The sequence below is a fragment of the Lissotriton helveticus genome, assembly GCF_964261635.1.
Source record: "Lissotriton helveticus chromosome 1_1 unlocalized genomic scaffold, aLisHel1.1 SUPER_1_unloc_2, whole genome shotgun sequence".
NCBI lineage: Eukaryota > Metazoa > Chordata > Amphibia > Caudata > Salamandridae > Lissotriton > Lissotriton helveticus.
In genome coordinates, this window is record NW_027611659.1 from 6,068,883 (window position 1) to 6,096,699 (window position 27,817).

Below are 27,817 nucleotides of genomic sequence, written 5' to 3' on the forward strand. Positions count from 1 at the left end.
CCAAAAATCCACTTCAGTGCCCAGAACCCCTATCCGACTAGCAACAGTGTCTCATTCATTCTCCGTACTACAGCGAAGCTACCAATGAACAAGCGACTTTGGGACCTCTCAGGAATAGTGGGAATCAAGAACACTCTTGTTTTTATTCTCATAAATGTCCACAACGTGAGCAATCAGAGACACGGTATAGTTTAAAATGTTTATTTCAACTACGTGCTCTAAGATGCAGTATATTTGCTAACATAAGTAAAAAGATGCATAAAATCAATACAATCAACATTGTTACAGTTCCATAAAATACAGAGTGAGAAATCATATTATAATGATAGTGGAACCAGGTCTATAGCGCCTTGTGTACCACCCTCCCCTTGCTAGGTGCTAGGTATAATAATAATAGAAGATCTCTAGGTTAAAACCGGGAACCCCATACCTCCAAAGTCAGGTGAAGTGAATCGCATCCCAGATCAGCAGAGCTCTTTGTTGATTGAAAGGTTTTTCCCAAGTGCTAGACTCATGCATGCAGTGCAATATTAAAAGCACCTGAGTTTCAGAAATGAGCAGCTGTGTTCGTGTTGTGTTTAGAGCGTGGGCCGATCAACCTGCATCAACAGCATACATTGTTATTTTAACCTTGAACACTTTGTGCAGACTTGAGGTCGCAGTGTGAGTCTGGAGATGTGAAAAACAGATCGTTCTCATGTGAAGGAAAAGCAAGCAGTTTGTCTTTATAAAAACAGAGATGTAGTGTCGTGTGCAAAAGCAGCAAAATGGCGTTTTCGCAACTAACTCACTTATGCTAATATAGCAATGTGTGCAGGCAGAATCATATTCATCCCTACACTTTTACAGGTAGCATGAACAGGAACACTTGGATGTTTTTCTTTGCAACTCTTCATCGCCAAATAAAAACCACCAGTGCTTCTTTTCTTTTATTTCACATTGTGCTAGTCTCCCAGTAGATTTCCTGTTATATCACGTTTTTTTTTCTATGTGTACCGAAGTGAACAATCACTGGGAACAGACACTTTTATTATTCTACAAATCTTTGGTTTTCTTCTTTTCTTCTAGTCGAGTCTTAATTCATCTGGTATTTGAATAACACACATAATTATATATTTGTTCCTGTAATTCCTTCATCTCACAATAACTGCACTGTTCTGCTCCTGTATATGTCTTCAGATGAGTCAATATTATTGTTAATGTTCGTAAGTTCTTTCTGAATTCACTGCATCTCTAGGATTATTTCTAAGTGAGTTAAATGAAGGTGTGTGTTCGCTGAGGCTATGTAGGATCAGAAATTGGCAAAAGCTCGTCACACTTTTAGTGCAATTGTAAGGTTTAGCCCAGGTGTGTTTGCAATTGACAAAATCACTTCTGACATTTATTGCAATGCCCATTTTTACTCTGTGTGTGTTAGTTGATGTATCCGTAGGTTTAATAACTGACAGAAGATATTCACACATTCACTGCACCTGAAAGGATTTTTCTCTGTGTGCATTAACTGATGAATCCTTAATGCGAAAGATTTCCTAAATGTACTTCTACACTCACTACAGTTGTACGGTATTTACAGAGTGTGTGCAAGCTGATGTCTACATAGGCTTGATAATTGACTGCATTTCTTCACACATTCATTGCACTTGAAGGCTTTTCTTCTGCGTTTGCTCGCTGATGCCTGTTTAGGATTGATAATGGACTTCAGCTTTTCAAGCATTCGTGGCATTTAAAAGATTTGTTTGCCCTTTGTGAGCTCGCTGATGATTTCTTAATGCTGAAGAGTAAGTAAAACTACTGCCACATTCACTGCAATGGTATGGTTTTTCCCCTGTGTGTATTCTCTGATGTCTGCGGAGGTTTGCAATGTGACTGAAGCTCTTTACACATTCAGTGCAATGGTATGGTTTTTCCCCTGTGTGTATTTTCTGATGTACGTGTAGCTGTGAAATCTGATTGAAGTTCTTTGCACATTCACTGCAATGGTAGGGTTTTTCCCCTGTGTGTATTCTCTGATGTCTGCGGAGGTTTGAAATGTGACTGAAGCTCTTTACACATTCAGTGCAATGGTATGGTTTTTCCCCTGTGTGTGTTCGCTGATGTGTTTGGAGTTCTGCTAACGTACTGAAACTCTTGGCACATTCACTGCACTGGTATGGTTTTTCCCCTGTGTGTATTCTCTGATGTGTGCGGAGGTTTGCAATTTGATTGAAGCTCTTTACACATTCAGTGCAATGGTATGGTTTTTCCACTGTGTGTGTTCGCTGATGTTTTTGGAGTTCTGCTAACATACTGAAACTCTTGGTACATTCACTGTAATGGTATGGTTTTTCCCCTGTGTGTATTTTCTGATGTACGTGTAGCTGTGAAATCTGATTGAAGTTCTTTGCACATTCCTTGCAATGGAATGGTTTTTCCCCTGTGTGTATTCTCTGATGTCTGTGGAGGTTTGAAATGTGATTGAAGCTCTTTGCACATTCCTTGCAATGGTATGGTTTTTCCCCTGTGTGTGTTCGCTGATGTGTTTGGAGTTCTGCTAACGTACTGAAACTCTTCACACATTCACTGCAATGGTATGGTTTTTCCCCTGTGTGTATTTTCTGATGTACGTGTAGCTGTGAAATCTGATTGAAGTTCTTTGCACATTCCTTGCAATGGAATGGTTTTTCCCCTGTGTGTATTCTCTGATGTCTGTGGAGGTTTGAAATGTGAATGAAGCTCTTTGCACATTCCTTGCAATGGTATGGTTTTTCCCCTGTGTGTGTTCGCTGATGTGTTTGGAGTTCTGCTAACGTACTGAAACTCTTGGCACATTCACTGCAATGGTATGGTTTTTCCCCTGTGTGTATTCTCTGATGTGTGTGGAGGTTTGCAATTTGACTGAAGCTCTTTACACATTCCTTGCAATGGTATGGTTTTTCCCCTGTGTGTGTTTGCTGATGTATTAGGAGTTCGTGTGACCGACAGAAGCTCTTCACACATTCACTACAACGGTAGGGTTTTTCCCCTGTGTGTATTCTATGATGTCTATGGAGGCTTGATAATTGACTGAAACTCTTTATACATTCCTTGCAATGGTATGGTTTTTCCCCTGTGTGTATTCGCTGATGTATTTGGAGGTGTGATAACTGACTGAAGCTCTTTACACATTCATTGCAAAGGTATTGTTTTTCCCCTTTGTGTATTCGCTGATGTCTTTGGAGGTGTGATAACTGACTGAAGCTCTTCACACATTCAGTACAATGGTATGGTTTTTCCCCTGTGTGTATTCTCTGATGTCTATGGAGGTCTGTTAACCGACTGAAGCTCTTTACACATTCAGTACAGTGGTATGGTTTTTCCCCTGTTTGTATTCGCTGATGCTCTTTTATGGTTTCTAATTGGCTAAAGTTCTTGACATATTCAGTGGAATTGCACGATTTTTCTCCTGACCGTGTTTCCTGAAGGGTCAGCATAGTTAATAAACTACTTGCGTTATTTTCACATTCCCTGTATGCGTGTTATATTTTGGACGCTTGATTTCCGATTTAACAATAAAATACAAGACTCACTAAATACCTGCCACATTCATAATATCAGTAAGGCTTCCTTGTGGGTGATTGCATCTTTAGATTGGATAATGGCTTCGCATGCTTGCGGGTAAAGCTTAATCTTTGTTCCGGTAGGTGCAAATTGGGACAATACTTTGTACTTTAGAGAGCAGAACTCTCCTTTCCTTCAGCCTTCAGTTGTTAGGCTCCACTTCGTTGTGCTTTTCCCTGGTGCCTGCGGTTTGGCTAGGAAGAGTTTGCAATACACCTAGAGCACTGAATGGTGGTCTGTTGCCAGTTTGGATAGAGAAGCACTGCTCTAGCCACATCATGATGATGAAGCGACTTGCAATGTGTACAGCTACTCCAAAGAGTGTCCCGGGGCAAAGCACAGGTCAGAAAAGAAAGTAAATCAGTTTGTTTCAAACATGGACAAAAAGCCAAGTTTTCAACCTTTTTTAAACATTATCATATTGCTAACAGCTCAACGCTGAAATGGGATTTTGTTCCAAGCTATGGATCCCAAATAGACACGAGACCTTCCTCCAACTCTCATACCGGCCTCATGATCAAAGCTGGTGTTGGACGCTTGTTTATACAGCAGGTGATTTGTCAGTTTTGTTGCCTTAATTTTGTAGAGGTCATTTCTTTGTCTTGGGGTGTCGAGGTGCAGAGCTCAGACTCGTACACTCACTGAATTGCCTTTGACTGCTTCTTCCTGGATCGGTCCTCTGCTTGCACTGATGCTTTTGGAGCTCCTTATTTTTGATAATTTTTTCAGGTTTGATGTGTTATCTTCATTATTCATAATCAATCCGTGCCTTTAAGTCCTATTTTCTATCGGATGCAAAGAAATGCAATATTACTAAATGCAAATGTAAAGAATGTGAATACACAATATTTAACCAGCTGGATAAGACATCTCTTCTCTACCATATTTAAAATTTAGTAAGGAACATTTTACCATACATGGATATTTCAATAAAACTGTGGTTGAACATGTCACATTGTATTTATTTCTGAAAAGGCAGTGATTTACCATTATTGACAGAGTAACTTACTAAAGAAAGGGCAGCCACAGAGAACTCGTGCTACAGGTAGAGTTTTACGTAGATATACATGGACAAGATTTCATTTAAACAGAACAGATTGTGGAAAAAGAGAGGAATCAGGAAGCGCTGCTGTTAATTTAGTTTCAGGAAGTAGCTACCAATCTTCAGGAAATGTATAACAAAGGTAACTCTTCAGGAAGTATTTAACCAAGGTAACTTGGAAGTGTATAACAAAGGTAACTCTTTAGGAAGTATCTAACAAAGGTAACTCTTTAGGAAGTATACATGACAAAGGTAACTCTTTAGGAAGTATATATGACAACGGTAACTCCAGACACCGTCTTCCACAATGCTTTCATGTTCACACTGGATCAGCTCAAATGCCAACTCCCGCCTTTACCTTGCAGCTCATTAAGGGCCTTACTACGAGTGCGACGGCCCTCATGATCGCCGCACTCACGGTGGCGGTCCAACTGCCACCATCCTGGTGGTCTGACCGCCTTATTATGAGTGTGGTGGTGGGAACCCCACGAGGCCGCCACCCCGCGAGGATCAAGGATCCCGCTGTGGCGGCGGTCTGCAAACACCCTGAATATGTTGACAGTGCCGATGCCGACATCGCCGAGCATATTACGGTCTGCATATCCACCGCCCTTTTCCCTGGCGGGACCCCACCATGAAAAGGATAAAGGACATGCAGGTAAGGGGGCCCTCACAGGGCCCCGGCCGATTCTGCTCCTTGGGTTGCATGCGGGGGGCACATGTAGCTCCACTCCATGGAATTGCGCCCTTGTTCCTGCACAGTCTGGCATGCATGACATGGCGCAGGAACGTGCTGCAGGCACTCTTAAGGTGGTTATATGCTGTTTAGGCTCTCTAATGAGCCTAATACAGCCGCCGCGAGACCGCTGCTGCACCGCCCACCCACCCTGGATTTAGGCCATAATCCGGCGGCGGGCTCTCAATGGGCGTGGCAGTCTGCCTGGTACCTCCGCTGTGGTAGTCCCATTGGAAGACCGCCACACTCGTAATAAGGCCCTAAGTCACCTTCAACACATTTTACAGCCCTCCTGGCTCAAGCATTTCTGGATCCTTCTAACCTGGAAGACTGGAGCATTATCCTGAGTTGAGGTGGATTTTCTATCAGCGTAATATATATCCATCTCCCTTGAACTATTGACTGATTCTGCCCTGAAAGACAACTTAAAAAATGAGTCTTTAGTTCTTCCTAAAGTAGGTAAAGTTAAGATCCTGTTGTATTTCAATCAGCAGATCCTTCCAGGGTTTTCTGTAAAACAGAATGAAGGGTTAATTCTAATGGCCCGTCTTTATATTGCGCACACAGATAAAGCAAAGAAATATTAAATCATGTCATTTATTATTCAACGATATCAGTCATTTATTCCTTATAGAGAATCCATCACAACTAATAATTTAACTGAAATATCCCCCAATCCAACAGATGTGTGCATATTAATAATTGCTTTCCATGTTCCTGTTTTCCATGATATTTGACTTATTGTGGTCTGTCTGAAGGCCAGGATGCTACTTTGTGACTCAACAGGGCTTTGGTAGAGCGGGAGGAGGTGTCTGATGTCCACAGGTGAAGTCACATTCCTCCATTCCCATATTTCTTTTATCCAGGTATACCTCATTCCATGTCCTTCACCTCCCTACTCCCCTCGGTCTGTGTACTCACTCTACACACTTGAAGCATGCACACAGCAGATGTCAGATAATAGTCATAGCCTGATAGTGCAGAGGCCATGGTTGGTAGTATGGTGATCACAAGCTTCGTTTCAGAAGGTTATCTGGGAGGTCCAAACAGAGGAGGCACACAGGCGGGTGCTTATGAGGTACAAACAGAGGAGGAGCACAGGTAGGTGCTTATGAGGTATAAACAGAAGGTGCACAGGTAGGTGCTTAGGAAGTACAAACAGAGGAGGAGCTCAGGTAGGTGCTTATGAGGTATAAACAGAAGGTGCACAGGTAGGTGCTTAGGAAGTACAAACAGAGGAGGAGCTCAGGTAGGTGCTAATGAGGTATAAACAGAGGAGATGCACAGGTAGGTACTTATGAGGTACAAACAGAGGAGGCGCACAGGTAGATGCTTATGAGGTACAAACAGAGGAGGTGCACAGGTAGGTGCTAATGAGGTATAAACAGAGGAGGTGCACAGGTTGGTGCTTATGAGGTATAAAGAGAGGAGGTGCACTGGCAGGTGCTCTTAAGGTATAAACAGAGGAGATGCAGAGGTAGGTGCCTATGAGGTATAAACAGAGGAGGTGCATAGGTAGGGGCTTATGATGTACAGAGGAGGCACACAGGTAGGTGGGTGTACCCCTCTGCGTCTGCTTCCATCTGTACTAGGTGGTGTATTGGTGTCCACTGGATCCTATTCCTACAGCCTCACGTGGACACTTGCTGCGTGGATGTCACAACATTGACCCCTTAGTTCAGGGGAGCAGAGCCTCAGGAAACACAACACCTGGAGGCCGTCTGCCTCGAGGGAGAGATCCAGGTGAGGGTTCCTTGTTTAGGACTAACTGCTGTCAGCTCATTGACACCTTTAGGCATTTGTTTGCGCTCTATAAATCCTTTTTATTTCATACAACGTTAGAGAGACATCAAGATGAACAGGAAAATGGAAAAGTGAAGAGGGTGAAGGAGGAACACCAGGAGAACACCAGGCATAAACAAGCTATTGAAGGCAAGAACAGATAATGAGGAACAGAAATGGGGGCAGTGACAAAAATGTCAGTCTTGTTGGCTGCAATAAAGCACTTAAAAGCATTGTGAGAAAGTGAGGATATGCAAACTGAGCTCTAAGTGGTTATCTACTCCTGGATACCACTGAAGGCTTCCAGGAGCACACAACAAACCATGCTCTGTGACATGCCCCGGTGTGAGCAACACTCTTGGATAAACTGTAACAAAAGCAATGCAAGCACTGTATAAATGCTAGCGCGGTACAGTATCTTGCAGGCACTGAAGGATGCATGGCTCAGCAGTCTGTCAGCAAAAAACCCTAAAGAGGCATGCATGACTCAGCAATCAGAGAACAAATAAATTTAAAGAATGCATGGCTCAGCAGTCCGTCTGCAAAAACCCTAAAGAGGCATGCATGACTCAGCAATCAGAGCACAAATAAATTTGAAGAATGCATGGCTCAGCAGTCCGTCTGCAAAAACCCTAAAGAGGCATGCATGACTCAGCAATCAGAGCACAAATAAATTTGAAGAATGCATGGCTCAGCAGTCCGTCTGCAAAAACCCTAAAGAGGCATGCATGACTCCGCAATCAGAGCACAAATAATTCTGAAGAATGCATGGCTCAGCAGGGTCCACTATCAGACTGTTGTGACGCATGCAGGCAGCAGGATTCTTGCATGAAGTTATGCTGTTCTATAACTCACTCTTTAACTTGTTATCATCCATGCTCCTGGTTACTTGTTCAGGGTCTAATGTAGTATAGGCCTCTAATCTTGTTTTGCCTGAAGAGCCAATGTCTCTCATTTAATATCTCTGTTCTGCCCATAGACGGTACTGCCGTCGCACATCCTAAGTTCTTACATTCGGGGAGGGAGGTAGGGAGGGGATGTGGGGGACAAGGGTGAGAAGGGGGAGAGGGGTGGGGAGGGATTGAAAATGGGGTTGTATACTACACTGGTTGTTTCCTTCTGCTTTGTTTTCTGTTTCTTTTACGTTGCGAAAGATAACGCTTTTATAGTATCACACAGGTCATGCGTTTACCAATGCCCACATACTAGAGATAAACCACGAACCCTTCGAATTGTAGTCTCATACTGCGCAACAACTGGTATACAGAGGGCGTCTCTCTCTGCGACCACAACTCTTTAGATGGTTAAAACCAATTTCTCAGCTGAAAATCTCAATGTAGTCTCATTGAATGTCAAGGGTCTCAACTACCCAGTGAAAAGACGGAAGGTTTTTGAATACCTATCTAAATCAAAAGAGGATATCATCCTGCTCCAAGAGATTAAGCTCTCAGAGGAGGGCATAAACTTTATTAACCTCAACTGGATCTCCCACACACTCTGCTCCTCGACAAACCACAAGAAGGGAGGAGTGATCACCATAATCTCAAAAAAATCGAACCTATCTGTTACCTCACACACACACGACACAGATGCAAGACTATTAATTACCCACCTGTTAATGGACGAAGATCCCATTTATGTAGTAAACATATACGGTCCTAACTCTGATGCCCCAGACTTTTGGGAATCAGTCTCCCTAGCCATAGAGAACATCCCACAAGATGAACTCCTAATTGTAGGCGGCAATTTCAATCTCCCAATGGACCCTTTATTAGATCGACAATCAAAATGCATGTTCCAACCTTCTCGCTCCCACAACTCACTCACTCGCCTGTGCACCAAATTCCTACTAAAGGATTCTTGGCGCCTCCAACATCCTGATGGGAGGGACTATACCTTCTACTCAGCCCCACATAATTCATACTCCAGAATTGACTATATTTTAATCTCTAGCCCTTTCACTCACCTCATCGAGGAAATAGACATCGCTCCAAAGCTGATCTCTGACCACTCCTGCATTAGCGCCAAACTTGCGTGCCCCCATTCGATTTTACCCCCAAAACACTGGTGATTTAATGAGGAAATTCTATCGGACCCTGAAAGCAAACAACAAATAGAAAACGCCATAAAGGAATACATCTCACTGAATGATTCCCCTGATATGAACACCTCCACAGTCTGGGACGCCCTGAAAGCCACAATTAGAGGGGTGATTATTGGCATTAGAGCAAGGACCAATAATAAACTTAATGTAGATCTAGACAAGCTGGAAAAAGACATCAAGATCCTAGAAACCACCCACTCGACTGACCTTGATAACAAACTGGTTTTAGAGCAACTGATCAATAAGAAGTACGAATATAACACTATTGCAAGCAGACGAGCCGGTGTTTGGGTTAATAAGTTCAAAGCCATGAAACTGTGCGAAGGGAATAGAGCTGGAAAACTTCTGGCGTCCTACCTGAAACACAGACAAAAATTACTCACTATTTCATCAATCAAAGACTCCGCTAACAATACACACACCAAACAAGAAAAAATTGTAGACACCTTTAAGACCTTTTATGAAGACCTCTACAAGAACAAGATGTCATTCGACCCGGTCGCTTGCACTAATTACCTAGATGCCCTGAACCTCCCCAAACTCTCTGATGAAGATAGTTCTACAATAGGGTCCCCCATCAAAGACACGGAAATCCTGGCTTCTATTAAATCACTTAAAAGCAACAAAGCCCCCGGTCCGGATGGGTTTTCTGCAAGCTTCTACAAAGCATTTGATGTCGCTCTCCCCCATGTTCTTAAAACTTTTTAACTCGATTGCCTCCTCTGGCAGTGCTTCGGAATCAATGGGCGAAGCCACTATAATTGTTATCCCGAAGGAGGGTAAAGGCACCCTTCTAACTAAAAACTTTCAGCCCATTTCGCTTATAATTCTGGACTGCAAAATGTATGCGAAAATTCTAGCGAGTAGACTTAATGCCATTCTCCCCAAATTAATCAGTAACTCCCAGGTGGGATTTTTAAAACATTGTATGTCCAATGACAACACAAAACTATTATGCCATATCCTTTAGAAAGCCAAAATAATACCCACCCCAATTTTGGCCATAACCCTTGACGCTGAAAAAGCGTTCGATAGAGTATCTTGGTCCTTCTTACATCACTGCATGAAAGCCTTTAATTTAGGCTTTAATTTAGGGAATTCCTACAGCAATATGGTAATGGCCCTTTATTCTTCACCGTCTGTTAGAATCGCTATCAATGGCTCCCTTTTGGACTCATTTCGTTTACAACAGGGCACCAGGCAAGGCTGCCCCCTCTCTCCAGCCCTGTTTCTCCTGGCCCTTGAACCGCTCATATCAGGCATAAAACAAAATAAAGAAATAGCGGGAGTGAGCTTCGGGGACACACAGGTGAAACTAGCTGCATACGCGGACGACATTCTAGTGGCGACAGAGAATCCAGAGACCTCCATCAAAACTTGCGTGCCCCCATTCGATTTTACCCCCAAAACACTGGTGATTTAATGAGGAAATTCTATCGGACCCTGAAAGCAAACAACAAATAGAAAACGCCATAAAGGAATACATCTCACTGAATGATTCCCCTGATATGAACACCTCCACAGTCTGGGACGCCCTGAAAGCCACAATTAGAGGGGTGATTATTGGCATTAGAGCAAGGACCAATAATAAACTTAATGTAGATCTAGACAAGCTGGAAAAAGACATCAAGATCCTAGAAACCACCCACTCGACTGACCTTGATAACAAACTGGTTTTAGAGCAACTGATCAATAAGAAGTACGAATATAACACTATTGCAAGCAGACGAGCCGGTGTTTGGGTTAATAAGTTCAAAGCCATGAAACTGTGCGAAGGGAATAGAGCTGGAAAACTTCTGGCGTCCTACCTGAAACACAGACAAAAATTACTCACTATTTCATCAATCAAAGACTCCGCTAACAATACACACACCAAACAAGAAAAAATTGTAGACACCTTTAAGACCTTTTATGAAGACCTCTACAAGAACAAGATGTCATTCGACCCGGTCGCTTGCACTAATTACCTAGATGCCCTGAACCTCCCCAAACTCTCTGATGAAGATAGTTCTACAATAGGGTCCCCCATCAAAGACACGGAAATCCTGGCTTCTATTAAATCACTTAAAAGCAACAAAGCCCCCGGTCCGGATGGGTTTTCTGCAAGCTTCTACAAAGCATTTGATGTCGCTCTCCCCCATGTTCTTAAAACTTTTTAACTCGATTGCCTCCTCTGGCAGTGCTTCGGAATCAATGGGCGAAGCCACTATAATTGTTATCCCGAAGGAGGGTAAAGGCACCCTTCTAACTAAAAACTTTCAGCCCATTTCGCTTATAATTCTGGACTGCAAAATGTATGCGAAAATTCTAGCGAGTAGACTTAATGCCATTCTCCCCAAATTAATCAGTAACTCCCAGGTGGGATTTTTAAAACATTGTATGTCCAATGACAACACAAAACTATTATGCCATATCCTTTAGAAAGCCAAAATAATACCCACCCCAATTTTGGCCATAACCCTTGACGCTGAAAAAGCGTTCGATAGAGTATCTTGGTCCTTCTTACATCACTGCATGAAAGCCTTTAATTTAGGCTTTAATTTAGGGAATTCCTACAGCAATATGGTAATGGCCCTTTATTCTTCACCGTCTGTTAGAATCGCTATCAATGGCTCCCTTTTGGACTCATTTCGTTTACAACAGGGCACCAGGCAAGGCTGCCCCCTCTCTCCAGCCCTGTTTCTCCTGGCCCTTGAACCGCTCATATCAGGCATAAAACAAAATAAAGAAATAGCGGGAGTGAGCTTCGGGGACACACAGGTGAAACTAGCTGCATACGCGGACGACATTCTAGTGGCGACAGAGAATCCAGAGACCTCCATCAAATCTCTCATGACTACCATAGAAGGATACTCGCTACACTCTGGGTACAAATTGAACCGTGACAAGTCAGAGGTTAAGCCCCTAAACGTTTATGGTACCAGAGAAATGCAGGGTGCCTCAGGCCTCACATGGAAAACTGGTTTTATTAAATACCTGGGAATCGAATTCGGCATCTCCCGTCTCAAAACACTTCATCACAATGAATCCATCACTCTAGACAAAATTAAATCACAACTGGATGGCTGGTCCCCCCATTTTATAACTTGATGAGGAAGGGTCGAAGCCATTAAAATGATGATCTCCCCTTTAGTTAATTATCTCATTACAATGCTCCCTCTCACCTTGTCCCAGTACTTCCATCACAAATTAGATACTCTACTTTCTAAATTCCTATGGAAAGGGAAAAAGGCTAGAATTAGCATAAAAAAGCTACGCATCGACAAACCCTTGGGTGGGGTCAATCTAGCGGATTTTAAACTATACCAGATTGCCTTCCTTACCAAACAAGGCTCTTACTGGCTCGCGCCACCAGCTGAAAACATTCCTGGATGGCTAAACGTTGAAAAAGCCCTTTTCAAAAATCTTGCTCCAGCGTCCATTCTTACTGCTAAAATGAATACGGCCGTTTGCTCAATATCCATTTTTAAAAATACAAGACTTGACCTCCTAAAAATGTATAAACTCCTGACTAACCACATAAGGTGCTCTGACTGGGAGTCGCTATGGCACAGTCACTTAATAATGTACAAAGGGAAACCACTACACAATTAGATCTGGATTAATAAAGATATATTTTTCCCACACCAACTGTTTAGTAATTCTTACCCATTCTCTTTTAAAGAACTCCAAACCAAATATGATCTAGAAGCAATAGAATTTTACAACTTTTGGAATATTAAAACAGCAAACTCCAAAGCAAAACTGTCCAAAAAGCCGCCCTCCCTCCCAAGCTCCCTAGCTGCCTTCAATAGGCTGGGCCACCAGGTCTCCAGGCTTTACAAAATCCTACGGCCACAGCATTCCAATCTCAATAAAGACCTTCGGCAGTTCTGGGAATCATACTCTTCTGTACCAATTTCAGAAGTGGAGTGGTCCAAAACCTGGGAATCAACCATGAGACACAAAATAAGCCCTACACTCTCCCAGACGAAGTTTTGGCTTCTCCACAAAGCTTTTTGGACAACGGCGCGTCTCTTTTCACACAATATTAGAGACAATGCCACATGCTGGAACTGCAACGAGAAAGATGGTGACCTTGAACACCTTTTACTAAGCTGTGTCTATGTTACAGCCTTCTGGGACAAAGTCTTTGCATTCATTGCAAAAGTTTTCTCCTTCTCCCCCACCAAAGAGTTTTCTACCTTAGTGCTGGGCTTTACCAGAGCTGATTCGCTCTCAGATGATGACAGGGCCTTAATTGACCTTTTGTTCACCGTTGCTGTGAAGATAATTCTGAACAACTGGAAGGAGACGCGTAAAGCCTCCTTTAAATGTTGGCTAAACTGGATCACCAAGCTGAGAGGTGCTAATAATATCTCTCTCCAAAATACCCCATGGCACCCTCCTCATAGACAAATATGGATTTCCCTTGACAATTATTTTAGCGTACATAAACCCCCATGATTTTTCACCACACTTCCCAACCTTCATGCCCATATGACCGCATATACTTACCACCAAGCCTACTCTGTAACGTACTTGTCTGCTTCAGGTAATCTTTCCCAGGGAACGCTGAAGTCTGTATTACCAGTGTCCATCACCCTTGTGTAGATACTATATATGATGTTTATGACTGTTACTATGCTGCTTCCATTTATTGCTTTATTTTTGTCTTAGTCTTAATTTACTCTGATTTTCTGTGATTGTCACTCCCAATACAGATATTTTTCCATTCATTTACTTATTGTCCCTTATGTTTTTTTACTGTATGTTTTTGTTTTGGAAACTACCAATAAACATTTGTGAAATAAAAAAACCAAAAAACAAATATTCTCTATGTAGGAAGAATAAGAGGCGATTTCTGTGCGTGCGTGCACAAACTTATGCTATGCAAATGTCGTGCACAGCTCTTCTGTGTGCACACAACTGCGCTGTAGAGGATACAAACACAGCAAGCATAGCTTAATAGTCTTGTGCACAACTGCGCTGTATTGGATCCATACAAGATGTGTGTGGGGGGTGTGGTCTGGTGTGTGTGTGTGTGTGTGTGTGTGTGTGTGACTGGCACACGGGTTGAAAGCAGGATAGCGCAAGTGTGCACAATTGTACTGTGTTGTAGTGTGCACAACTACATTGTACAGCTAACCAGGTAGGAGTTAACAGTGTGCAGAACTGCACCATACAGGAAGCATGAAAGGCGTAACTGTTTATACTCCGCAGCACAGCAGTCTATATAAAGCATATATGGTACTAAAGTGTGTGTACAATTTTACTGTGTAAAAAAGAAAGCATGGCTCAGATGTATGCAAACATTATTTTCACACTAAGCATTTAAGGCCTAACACTATCAAATCAAATGATAGAATATTTATTAAGCGCACATATCACTCGAAAGTCTCATGGCGCTGGTGGATAACTCTGAGAAGAACTTGATTTGGTGCAGTTAGATGTCAAACAGCAATGTATTTAAATTCCTACGAAAACAGTTATGATCACTTGTGGTGCGTAGATATAAGAACAGTTTGTTCCAAAGAGACGGAGCAAGTAACAAGAAAGATTTCCCTCCACATGTGGTGGTACGGATTCTGGGAGATGAGAGGAGTGCTTGGTTGCTGGATCTCAAAGTTCTAACAGGTTGATACCAGCTTAACTTTTTGGTCCACAAATCTGGACCTTTTACGTACATATTCATATGCGTCATGCAAAGAATCTTAAATCGTATACGTTTTCTTACAGGCAGCCAGTGTAAACGCTTCAAACTGGGTGTCGAAGGAGATCTTGGTGGAAGATTAAGTACCAGCCTTGCTGCTGTGTTCTGCAGAACCTGCATCCTTGAGAGAAGGTTTTCATTGGTAGAAGATAGCAGGGCATTCCCATAGTCAATACGACTAATAATTAGTCCCTGGACTAGTGGTTTTCTTGCCTCCGTCGGAATCCACTTGAAACTTTGCGCAGGCTACGCATGAGCCAACTCTCTTATTAACATGGTCTTTCATTGACAGTGTGTTGTCCATTTGAAAGCCCAGATTTTGTTGGAGTAAGACAAAGGCCAAGGCTTGAGGGCCACCAATCAGGTGACCAATGCTCATAAGCCTTGCCATAGAGCATTATCTCGGTTTTTCCTCCATTCTACTGCAAGCGGTTGGTGCACATCCACTTATCAATATGAGACATGCAATCTTTGAAACAGGACTTGGTTTCCAATGGGTCTGGACCAAGAGTGACCAGGATCTGAGTGTCGTCAGCATACAACACAACATCAAAGCCATGGGATCTAATCTCTTTGGCCAGAGGGGTCACATAAAGGTTAAAGAGTGTGGGTCCCAAGATAGAGCCCTGTGGTACTCCCATCCTGACGGATCTACTACAGGAGCTGGTATTTCCTACCTGTGCTATCGTAGTTCGATTGGTTAGATAGTTTTTGAGCCACTGTAAAGCCTTTCCCCTGACACCAATCTCCCAAAGCTGATGATCAAGAATGCTGTGGGAGATGGTGTTGAACGCTGCAGATAAGTCTAGCAGAACGAGGATAGATGACTGTCCATTTTCTAGTGCCAGCCTGATATTATCAGATACCTCCAGCAAAGCTATTTTGGTACTGTGGGCTTCCCTAAAGCCAGCTTTTGACGGGTCAAGCAATCCATGCTTTCAAGATGGACAACGAGCTGTTTATTAACCAGTGATTCAAGCATCTTACTGAAATAAGGGAGCAACGATATAGGACGATAGTTGGAAAGAAGTTTTGGATCTGCAGTAGATTTTTTAAATATATTCCTGACTCTGGCAGTTTTCCATATTTTGGGAAATTCTGATTCTGACATTGATTTGTTGAATAGATTGGTGAGGCAGCCTAAGAGAGCTGGAGCTACAGTTGGAAAAAGGTCGGTGGCAAAGGGTCTGCAGGCGAACCAGATTTAACTTTTATGAAACCTTTAGTCACTTCTTCAGAGCTACACTGGGTGAATTCTTCCAAAATATGAGAGGGATCAAAGGCAGTTACTGAAAAATTTCCTGCTAATATCTTGTGCAGGGAAGGAATTATGAATAGCCATGATCTTATCATCAAAAAATTGAAAGAGAGTCTATCCAGTCATGAGAGGTAGAAATAAATCCCTCGGGTGACCTAGTGCGCTCCCAAATGGACATTTTAAATGCTTTCCAGCAATACTACACCGTGATTTATTGCACCCCGACACATCTTAGACAGGAGGCGATAAGCCACTTTCCAGACCCGTTGCCGATCCCACACATCACGGAAGCAGACAAAACCACACTGGATGCCAAAATATCGGCAGCAGACGTCTCTTGCGCGATCCGTGCGTTGGCCCGGAACAAGGCACCGGGACTGGACGGTCTACCTCTTGAATACTACAGTACCTTCTCCACCCTATTGGTCCCTTGTCTGACGGAAACGTTTGCGGATGCACTTGAGAGGAGGGAGCTGCCAAATTCTCTTGGCGAATCTGTCATAGTGACGTTTCTCAAACCACACCAAGACCCACAACAATTGTCTTCCTACCGCCCCATCACACTCCTCTCTGCCGACTGTAAAATATTGGGGAAAATTCTGACAGATATATATGAAAAAATTCTATGACCCCTGGTCCATCTGGATCAGTGGGGGTTCGTCCCCTGCAGGAACACGTCCCAAAACATAAGGCGGATGTTTCATGTCCAGGATCTGGTGAGAGACATGTACCCTCACGCGGCCTGTATATTTCTCGATCTTGAAAAGGCCTTTGATACTCTCACGTGGCCTTACCTCTTTGCCATCCTGCGACAGGCAGGAATAGGTCCAACTCTTCTGCAGTACACGCGGCTCCTTTACACCAACCTCACATCTCGTGTCAGACTAGGCTGATACGTCTCGTCCCCATTCCGGGTGGAGAGGGGTACTAGGCAGGGCTGTCCCCCGTCACCCCTGACCTTCGCCCTGGCAGTGGAGCCCCATGCGATACGTTTGCGTCGGGAGAGGCCCACATGGGGCATTCCCATAGCGGACACAGTCCACTGCGTTTCCCTATACGCGGACAACCTCCTCCTGTACATCTGAGATATAACTGCGGACCTTTCACCCATATGGACAGCCTTGACGGAGTTCGCGAAGGCATTTGAACTCAAGGTAAACACAATTTACCCATTGCACCCGTCCGTTGAGCCACGGGAGATACGAGTGGGTGCGCAGTCTGCCCTGGAGCATGAGCACTCCCCGTTATCTCGGTGTCCGTCTGTACCACTCACCCACTGACATTTATGAGGGTAATTACCGTAAAGTGTTAGCCGGCATCAGATCGTCGGTGGGCTTCTGGAGGAGCCTCCCGATGGCCCCGATCGGTCGAGTAGCCATAGACAAGATGATCATTCTTCCCCGGCTATTATACTACTTCACGAATTTACCAGTTACTCCACCCAGGACTTTCATTCGTGAACTAGATGCGCTCCTCCGCACACTTATATGGGGGGCTAGCGGACACCGGATAGCTCTCACCAAACTGCAGTTACCCACCACGCAGGGGGGTCTGGGCGCCCCAGCTTTCGAGTCCTATTTCCTGGCGGCACAACTCCAGTGGCTGTCGTACTGGACGGCGGGTAGGCATACCCGAGCTTCATGAAATCATCAACAGCTCCTTTGAGACTGCCTCCTTCCCCAACGACTAGAAACATGCAGAGTTCAATCAATCAATCAATCAATCAAAGACATTTATAGAGAGCACTACTTACCCGTAGGGTCTCAAGGCGCTTGGGGGGGGGGCCGTTACTGCTCGAACAGCCAGGTCTTGAGCTTCTTCCTGAAGGAGAGGTGGTCTTGGGTCAAGCGCAGGTCGGTCGGGAGGGAGTTCCAGGTCTTGTCGGCCAGGTAGGAGAAGGACCTTCCTCCTGTTGTCGCTCTTCGGATGCGGGGGACGGCGGCGAGGGCGTGGCTGGCTGATCGGAGGTGGCGTTTGGGAGCGTAGAAGTTGATTCGGTTGTTGAGGTAGCTCGGGCCTTGATCGTCTAGGGCTTTGTGTGCGTGGGTGAGGAGACGGAAGGTGATTCTTTTGTTGACGGGGAGCCAATGCAGGTCTCTCAGATGTCCGGAGATGTGGCTGTTTCGTGGGATGTCGAGGATGAGTCTGGCTGAGGCGTTCTGGATCCGCTGGAGTCTCTTCTGGAGCTTGGCGGTGGTTCCGGCGTAGAGGGCGTTGCCGTAGTCCAGTCGGCTGGTGACGAGGGCCTGGGTGACAGTCTTCCTGGTCTCCGTGGGGATCCACCAGAAGATCTTCCGTAGCATGCGCAGGATGTTGAAGCACGACGAGGAGACGGCGTTGACTTGTCTGGTCATGGAGAGGGAGGAGTCCAGGATGAAGCCCAGGTTGCGTGCGTGGTCCGTCGGTTTGGGTGCGGTGCCCAGGGCGGGGGGCCACCAGGAGTCGTCCCAGGCGGAGGGCGAGGAGCCCAGGATGAGGACCTCCGTCTTGTCCGAGTTCAGTTTCAGGCGGCTGGTCGTCATCCACTTGGCTACATCTTTCATCCCTTCGTGCAGGTTGGCTCTGGTGGCTCTGGTGGCGGCGGGGTCGTTGGTCAGGGAGAGGATCAGCTGGGTGTCGTCGGCGTAGGAGATTATGTTGAGGTTGTGTTGGCGTGCGATGGCCGCGAGGGGGCTCATGTAGACGTTGAAGAGGGTGGGGCTCAGCGAGGATCCTTGAGGGACGCCGCAGATGACTTCGGTGGCCTCTGACTTGTACGGTGGTAGGCGGACTCTCTGTGTTCTTCCATCCATTCCAGTGCCTTCTCCTGGATTCCGACGTTGCTGAGGCGCTGCACTAGGGTGCGGTGGCAGACAGTGTCGAATGCCGCGGAGAGGTCTAGGAGGATGAGGGCCGCTGTTTCTCCGTTGTCCATCAGGGCTCGGATGTCGTCGGTGGCGGCGATGAAGGCGGTCTCGGTGCTGTGGTTGGCTCGGAAGCCAGACTGTGAGGGGTCGAGGGATCCATTCGTCTCGAGGAAGGCGGCCAGCTGTTTGTTGACGGTCTTCTCGATGACTTTGGCTGGAAACGGGAGGAGCGAGATGGGGCGGTAATTCTTGAGTTCGGTGGGGTCCGCTGTAGGTTTCTTGAGTAGAGCGCTGAGTTCGGCGTGCTTCCAGCTCTCAGGGAAGGTGGCGGTGTCGAAGGAGGTGTTGATAATGTCCCGCAGGTGGGGTGCGATGACAGCGTCGGCCTTGTTGAAGACGTGGTGAGGGCAGGGGTCGGTCGGAGATCCGGAGTTCATCATGCGGACGGTGTCTTCGGTGCTGATCGGAGTCCAGGCGCGGAGGGTGGTGGTGGGCGGCGTTGCTGTGGTCGTGGCGTGCGTCGGTTGAATGCTGAAGCTGTTGTGTATGTCCGCGATCTTGTTGTGGAAGTAGGAGGCGAGGGAGTTGCAGAGGTCTTGCGATGGGGTGATGTCGTTGTTTCCGGCGTTGGGGTTGGAGAGCTCTTTCACGATGTTGAAGAGTTCCTTGCAGTTGTGTGCGTTGTTGTCCAGCCTGTCCTTGAATGCAGTTTTCTTGGCGGCGCGGATCAGTTGGTGGTGCTTCCGGGTGGCAAGCTTGAGGGTGGTCATGTTGTCCGGTGTTGGTTCCCTTCTCCAGACTTTCTCGAGGGCTCGGCAGTTCTTCTTGGAGCTCTTGAGTTCGTCGGTGAACCATGGGGCTTTCTTGCTGGCGGGTCTGCTGGGCGGGGTCCTCAGAGGGGCGAGTTCGTCCGCGCAGTTGCTGATCCACTTCGTGAGGTTGTCGGCGGCCTGGCTGGGGTTTGCTGAGCTGGCAGGAGGGTGCTGGCTCAGGGAAGCGGCGAGCTGGACGGCTGTGATCTTGTTTCAGTTTCTTCGGGCAACCTGTTGCTGGTGGTGGTGGATCGTCGTTCTTTTGAAGGTGAAGTGGACGCAGCTGTGGTCTGTCCAGTGGAGTCCTGTGGCGTGGCTGAAGGTCTCTCTTCTTAGAGACCGAATTTTCATGCCACCTACCTTAATTAATTTTTTAATGTCTAGAAAGTGTTAATTTATGTTTGTCAATTGTACCCTATGGAATTTTTATATTTGTATTGTTATTTTAATGTGATATAATAAGTTCTCATTTTTTACTTATGTTAATTAACTAATAAAAACATGTTTTTTAAGCAGCTGTAGTCCATTGCTATATATCTTTTGATCCTGTGGAAAACTATTGTGCTCAATTGCCTAGGCTGTTGCTTTTCAAATATCTCTTTTTCCCTGACCTAGGAATTACGAATTCGTCTTTTCAGGGGGTCCTTGTTACATATGCAATTGTCAGCGGAGGGGAGGGCATGCGGGCTGATGAAGTCGGCGATGTCCTCGCTGAATTGTGTGCGTGGTCCCAGGGGTCGGTAGATCAGGGTGCCTCTGAGGGTGGTCTTCGGGTCGATGTGGATCTGGAAGTGCAGATGTTCGGCGGTTGTCAGGGTGTCGTCGGTGTTGGTCGTGATGCGGATGGTGTCCCTGTGGATGACGGCGATGCCTCCTCCCATCTGGTTGGCGGAGCGGTCCCTCCGGGTGATCTTGTATCCCTCTGGGATGGCGATGGCGATGTCGGGCGCTGAAGAGGCGTTCATCCAGGTCTCCGTGAGGAAGGCAACGTCAGGGGCAGTGGTGTCGAGGAGGTTCCAGAGTTCGATGGCGTGTCTGTGGATGGAGCGGGTGTTGAGCAGGATGCACTTGAGGTGGTTGCTGCTGGTGTTCGGCTTGGCGGGTGCTGGTGCAGGGCAGGTCCGGATGCAGGTGAACTTGCAGGCGTGGCAGCTGAAGGGTCCGTGGGTGCGTCGTGGGGTGGCTCGGTAGCATCCTGGGATTCGGCCGGTGTTGAGTGCGTTGAGGGTGGCGGCGGTGTACGTCAGGCGGGTGGGCAGAGGTCCTCGAGGGCCAGGGGTCCGGGCACTGGGCGCGGTCCAGGCGCGGACGGGCGCAGACGGGCTTACCTTTGGCGCGCCTTCGGCGCACAATCGGCGCGCCCGCTGCGCGTGACCGCTGCGCGTTCGCACGGTCGCCATATATGGCGAAGTGCGAGGGGGGGCGGAGCAGCTGGGAGGCGGGAGCGGGGAGGGTACAGAATGAAGAAAGGGGCGGGGTTAGCGTCGGTGGCGGGAAGCGGGGAGCGGGGAGGGATGAGACGGGGGCAACCAAGAAAACCAGGCAAACAGGCAATGGGGGGGACAAAATAACAATTTACAACAGTATACAATTTAAACAATAAACAGTGGTAGAAGGCAGGAAAGCGAGCACAGACCACGCCGCTCGATGGCAGGGGGCGTGGTCACGCGGCGGCAGCCGGAGCAGAGAGGCAGGCAGGCAGGGAGGCACACGCAGCAGCTGGTGGCCGTGCGGCGCGGGGGTGTCCTAAACTAGGTCACACTCACCTGCGTCGCACGGTCGCCATATATGGCCAAGTGCGAGGGGGGGCGGAGCAGCTGGGAGGCGGGAGCGGGGAGGGTACAGAATGAAGAAAGGGGCGGGGTTAGCGTCGGTGGCGGGAAGCGGGGAGCGGGGAGGGATGAGACGGGGGCAACCAAGAAAACCAGGCAAACAGGCGCGCCGCGGCCAGGGCGACTGACGCTGGAATCTGGGGACCACGGTTCGATCCCCGGCTCCGGCAGCAGGTTAGCCCAGCACCATGTGACTCTGGGCAATAGCTCGCTTAATCTTCCCGACGGCCCCCAGCGCCTAGAGACCCTTACGGGTGATTGTGCGCTTTACAAATGTGGACTTTTTACAGGCAATAGGGGGGGACAAAATAACAATTTACAACAGTATACAATTTAAACAATAAACAGTGGTAGAAGGCAGGAAAGCGAGCACAGACCACGCCGCTCGATGGCAGGGGGCGTGGTCACGCGGCGGCAGCCGGAGCAGAGAGGCAGGCAGGCGGGGAGGCACACGCAGCAGCTGGTGGCCGTGCGGTGCGTGGGGTGTCCTAAACTAGGTCAACCCTCTCCTGAAAAAACCCACGGCTGACCCAACCAACCTCAAAAACTACAGACGGATCTCCTTACTCCAGTACCCAGCAAAGGTCATCGAAAAAGGCATCAACAGCCAGCTTGCATCCTTCACAGAAGAAAACATCAATGACCCCTCTCAAACTGGCTTCAGGAAAAACCACAGCACCAAAACTGCCCTTATCGCCGCAACAGACATCCGCTCCCTCCCTGACAGAAGAGAGACTGTGGCCCTCATCCTCCTGGACCTATCCACAGCCTTCAACAGTCTCTCAAAGCACCATAGTCCACAGACTACATGACGCAGGAATCTGGGGCATGGCCCTCAGCTGGATCCGCTCATTCCTCTCCGGCAGGACACAGCAGGTCAGGCTCCTGCCCTTCCTCTCAGATCCGAAACTGACCACCTGCGGAGTTCCCCAAGGATCCTCCATCAGCCCCAAACTGCGACTATATGGCTCTGCTCGCACCCATCGTCAGATCCCATGGTCTCAACATTGTATCCTACACAGACGACACCCAACTCATCCTCTCTCTATCCAACGAACCAAACATCTTCATACAAAACTTTCAAGAAGGGATGGAAACTGTCGCTAGGTGGATGAAGAACAGCTGGTTACAACTCCACACGGACAAAACCGAAATACTCATGAAGGGCCCACACCCGATGCCTGGAACGACACCTGCAGGCCCCCCACCCTTGAGAACCCACCCTCCCACACCGCCCACGCACGCAACCTTGGAATCATCCTGGACTCCAAACTCAAAATGGACTGTCAAATCAATGCTGACTCCTCCCGTTTCCATACCTTCTGACTCCTACGAAAGACCTTCAACTGGATTCCTCTCGAGCACAGAAAGACCGTCACCCACACCCAGGTTAGCAGCAGACTGGACTACAGTCATGCACCCAACGTCGGGATCAACAAGAACCTTACCAGCAAACTCCATAACGCCTCCACCAGACAAGTCCTCAAACTACCATGTCATTGCCACATCACCCAACACCTGCGAAAAACTACATTGGCTCCCTGTCGAGAAGAGAATCGCCTTCAAGTTCTCACTCACGCCCACAAAGCCCTCCACAACACCGAACCCGCCTACCTGAACCACCGCCTCTCGTTCCACGCACCCCAAAGATCCTTCCTCTCAGCCCAGCTCTCCCTTGCAACGGTTCAGCGCATTAAGAAGACCAGAACAGCAGGTTGCTCCTTCCCCTTCCTCGCAGCCAAGGAATGGAACACCCTCCCTCTCCACCTCTGGCACACAAACCCTCTCCAAGTTCATGAAGGACCGCAAGACCTGTCTCTTTGACGAATCACTGTGAACTTCCAGGAGCCTCCCCAGCGCCTTGAGACCCTCTCAGTTGAGTAATTACGCTTCACCAACCCGTTGATTGATTGAAACTGGTGAAAAGGTTTAAAGCCCTCTCTCTGGCAAGGAATATTCTGTTTCTGCAGGTCAAACACAAAGGTTATAACTAATTCACATCCTTTCTTACCACTTGGGTCAGTACTGTTCCTAACCAGAGGCGCAACTAGAGCCATATTTCGGGGGGAGGGGGCTAAGAAAAAATTTCGGGGGGGGGGGGGGGTGAAACTTTAAGCAGTAGGTAGAGTGGCGCTGCAGGGGCTCATAGAAAGGGGGAAATATCAACAAAGCCTCTTTAACATGCACATGGTCTTTTAAAGACCTGTGAAGGGCTCGGGTGCAGCTGTGTGTGTGCCCGGGAGCTGTCTGAGTCCGGGCTGCCACACAAGACGGGGGGGGCTGAAGCCCTTTGATTCCAATGGGTGTTGCGCGCCTGTTCCTAACCCATTACCAATTGCAGCAATAGTTACTACACCTTTCAAGATTGAAACCACATTCAGGCGGTGCACTACAAATGTCTTTATTTAGTTCACTAAACCCTTCCCAACACTACTGGCAATTCAAATGTATACGTATTATTTAGCAGTTGCCTGACAGTGTAAGCATTTTCTAGAAAGATATTCACAAACGTGTAAAATTCCACGAGGTATAAAAGCGCCCCTGTATCTTCTTTACTTTTGGACGGAGGGGCAGTGTTAATTGACTCCATCAACTTCTCCTTTGGTTTAATACCTTCCCGGCCAACTTCTTGCCTCAGATAGGCCACATCACCCTTAAGTGGTCAAAGCTTTTTGTTTGAAAACTCCCAACCAACTCCTTCGAATTTTTATCGTGCCCATTTTCATGGTAGTGATTTTGTGTGTATTGGCGAAAAAAGTGCAATTAAAAATACCTCCTTTCCTGTGTACCGTATTTTATTAGCCATGAAGGGGTAAGGTTAAAAACTGCGTGAGGTGCTTGGGTGGATGTATTAATGGCCAACTGTACCTAAATGATTATTGTGTTGGTGAAAAGTACAGACTGTCAAGGCCAGCCTGCTCCGCTCTCCAAAACAGACTTCAGGCAGTTTTAAGTAGACACATGCGCAAGAGCCTGTTGGCAGCATTGATGGAACTGAAAGTTAAGCAGTATGGGCAGAGCTGCTGGCAGCCCGATTCTGCAATAATTGGGGTCCTCTGACAGGGATGTGGAATTCCTATAGCGCGGAGGGATAGATTATATGAAGTGGATTTTGTTACATGACAAGTGGATTTATAAGGCATTCTATTACTTTCTATAGCCCTGCTCTGGGCCAGCCCACAAATTACAATTAAAAGAGTCACATTCCAATGCAGCTCTGGGTGTATACAGCATCAACCCTGTACTCCCGAAGCCGCTTGTCAGCACTGGGTGTATACAGCATCAACCCTGTACTCCCGAAGCCGCTTGTCAGCACTGGGTGTATACAGCATCAACCCTGTACTCCCAAAGCTGCTTGTCCAATATCAGCTACCTTTTACCACTCCTCCCTTTCCAAGTCTTCACACTGTGCCGACTTGGAAAGGGAGGGGATGCCGCATTTGCAAGATGGTCTTGTGCTCTAAACAGAATACACCGCACATGCTTCTGAGCCTCATGTATTCTGTTTACAGCATTAATGCAGAGAAAGAGCTACAGCTGGGCCTCTTAGAAAGGCAGCGTCGTGGACTGTTGGTGTGCAGAGCCTCCGGCTCCCCAAAACATACCCTCATAAACATCAGCTTCACTTGTAGTACAATACATTCACTGGTTTTATGCCTCACCACTAACCACTTTCAAATTCCACCAGCCGCCACTGCACTGCTGTGTCCCCAACTGACATCGGTCACAAAATGGTTGAATTGTGGAAACATGTGGAAGATTTTGGGAGTATTCATCATCTGACATTTGAACCCCAGATCTCTGTGGCTAATCTGCACTTCACTGGCAGGATGCGGCCTGAAATTAGCATCTGGATAGTAAAGATCACTGAAGTGTATCACTACTGGGCAGTTATTCCCCTAATCTAATATCTGTCAGTAACCCTTGAGACTCATGGGGAATAATTGCTTCTTTGCAAATTTAGAAAAGTACAAGGAGCATTGTTGACAGGATAATAGATCCATTATAACGTTGAAGGAGCTATGATAAAATGATATCTTTAATTTCAACATCAAAGTAACACTTGTCAAATTATTTCCCACCCCCAGATATGAACCACTTAAAACTCTGTACTGGCATTTGACACGCCGAAACAATGCCAAAAAAAGGGTTATATAGGACTAATGTGCAGAAAGCAGTGTCTATCTCTCTCATAAAATAGGAAATAATTCAGTTGGGTAAATTAACGTGTAAGACGAATACTAACAGTTTTCTAAAGTGTCGTAATGGAGTTTCCTTCTTGCACGTGCTCTTTGCTCAAATTAACTCTCACTTCTGGGCACCTGCTGAGAATCAGAGAGTGGATTTTGCCTCGAATCACACAACTGATTCAAATGGAGAATCCAGGTTTCAAAGGATGTCTCCCTACACTGTCATCAGTAATCTGGGCACATCTTGGTTTGAAGTTCTTACCATACTGCCTTATTTTGGCGAAAACAATAGAATAAGCACTTTATGATCGTGACGGAGATGTACTGTAAGTACATAAAAAAGTAATGTTCCAGGATAAAAACTGAAATGGATACCGCTCTACCTGTCACAAGAGTTATCATTTTTAAATACATTCTAGAGGTTTTGTCAGAAACTTGACAGTCCACACAAATAAGTTGTATTCGCCTTGAACATGCAAACGCCACTTGATACACACATAAATTAACGAATAAGCAGAGGTTTAGACTCACAAGTATCTGCTATATATAGAGCCGGGCGTCCACTGTAAGTCCGAGCCCGGCTCTGGCTCGGCTCGAGGTTCTGTTGGAACCTCAGGCCCACAGCGAGACGGGGTTCTGCTGCCATCCTTGCTCTACTCTGAATGTGACTCTGAAACTTGAGAACCAGGTGCGACTCTCGGCGGCAGCTCCACATCATGTGACTCTGGGCAAATACCTTATTTATTTTGAAAGTTTTATTATAGAGCGCGAACAAGATCCTTGCGGATATCAGAGCGCTTTACAATTAGTGAGGTTAATTATACAAAAGATACATGCAGGTAAATTACGTATACATAACATGTTGTGCAACGTAAAGCAATAGGGTAGAAAACAGGAAAGACCCGTTGATTCATGACAATGGCAAATCTAATAACTAGGTTGTCTAGTTGGTCCCTGGTCATAATAAGGAATACTGGTGAAGGTACGAATGTTCTCAGAATTTCCTTAGCCTATGCTCAGGTGAATTTTGCCATGATCTTAATCTTACTGTGCCTAAAAAGATGAATGTGACCTTGTGTAATGTAAGTAGTGGTCATGTACATAACTTTGGGTTGAGCATGTAACATGTAATAACTGCAGAAAAGGCTAAAAACAAATCATTAACACTAAAAAGGAAAAACAAATAAATACCCACTTAGTGGCCGATTTTTACACAGTGAACCCAGAAATACTGGATAAATCGCAGCTTCCCAGCTAAAACTGTACGATCTGAGGCACATATTTAATGTCACCAAAACTCCTTTTACTTCATAATTATGGATGAAAGTGTCTTCAAAGACGGAGTTCAGGATACCGGCGGGATAACAACCTGTCTTTGATTTCATGGACCTGAATGTTGCCTGATAACGGCCTGGTCCATACACAGGGCTGACCTGGGAAGGGTCTTGCCTCTTACTTCACCAATGCATGCATGGAAACATTTTAAAAGAGGCAAGAGGGAGATTTAAAAACAAAATGATTTGGAGAATGTATTGTCCCGCATTAACTTCTTTTGAACAGAGGCAGTTTAAGGCGGGAGATAGCCAGAGAGAGGTTTATTTTGGCTCGAGGAGCGGAGCCAGGCACCGGGCTCGGGCCAGAGACGAGCCAGGCAAAGGGCTCTGCTTTCCCTGCTGTGTCTCCCGCATCTCGCGGCCGCCCCCCTCCAGGGCCCACGCACTCTCCCCGGGCCGCACATGGAACCCCCTCCTCCTCACCTGCGGCTGCGAGGCTCCTCGTCCGGCGGCCCGGCCTCCAGCCGCTCTCGGGGCTCAAACCCGACACCGGACACAGGGAAGAGGCCTGGAGGTCAGAGAGGGGCGCAGTGCGCATGCGCAGGGCGCAGACACCGACCACCAGGAGGAGCCCGGCCATTGGGGAATTCCCGGAAGAGGAACCTCGCGGGGT

General features: G+C 46.7%; 1 protein-coding gene across 2 annotated transcripts; it reads right to left on the reverse strand.

The window, feature by feature from the left end:
- Positions 1-185: 185 nt before the first annotated feature.
- LOC144805707 (uncharacterized) lies at positions 186-27,817 on the reverse strand. 2 transcript variants are annotated; one of them, XM_078672208.1, is made up of 3 exons: positions 27,628-27,731; positions 5,677-5,864; positions 186-4,361 (listed from the first exon to the last, which is right to left on the reverse strand). In XM_078672208.1, the coding sequence occupies exon 3, from the start codon at positions 3,447-3,449 to the stop codon at positions 1,707-1,709; it is 1,743 nt and encodes a 580-aa protein (XP_078528334.1). In that variant the 5' UTR covers positions 3,450-4,361; positions 5,677-5,864; positions 27,628-27,731; the 3' UTR covers positions 186-1,706. The 2 variants fall into 2 exon arrangements, with proteins under 2 accessions (XP_078528334.1, XP_078528333.1); XM_078672207.1 differs by lacking the exon at positions 5,677-5,864 and having other exon boundaries at positions 27,628-27,817.

Excerpts from the sequence above, each read along its gene's own strand:
- LOC144805707 (XM_078672207.1), bottom strand. The coding sequence starts at position 3,449 with ATGCTGACCCTTCAGGAAACACGGTCAGGAGAAAAATCGTGCAATTCC.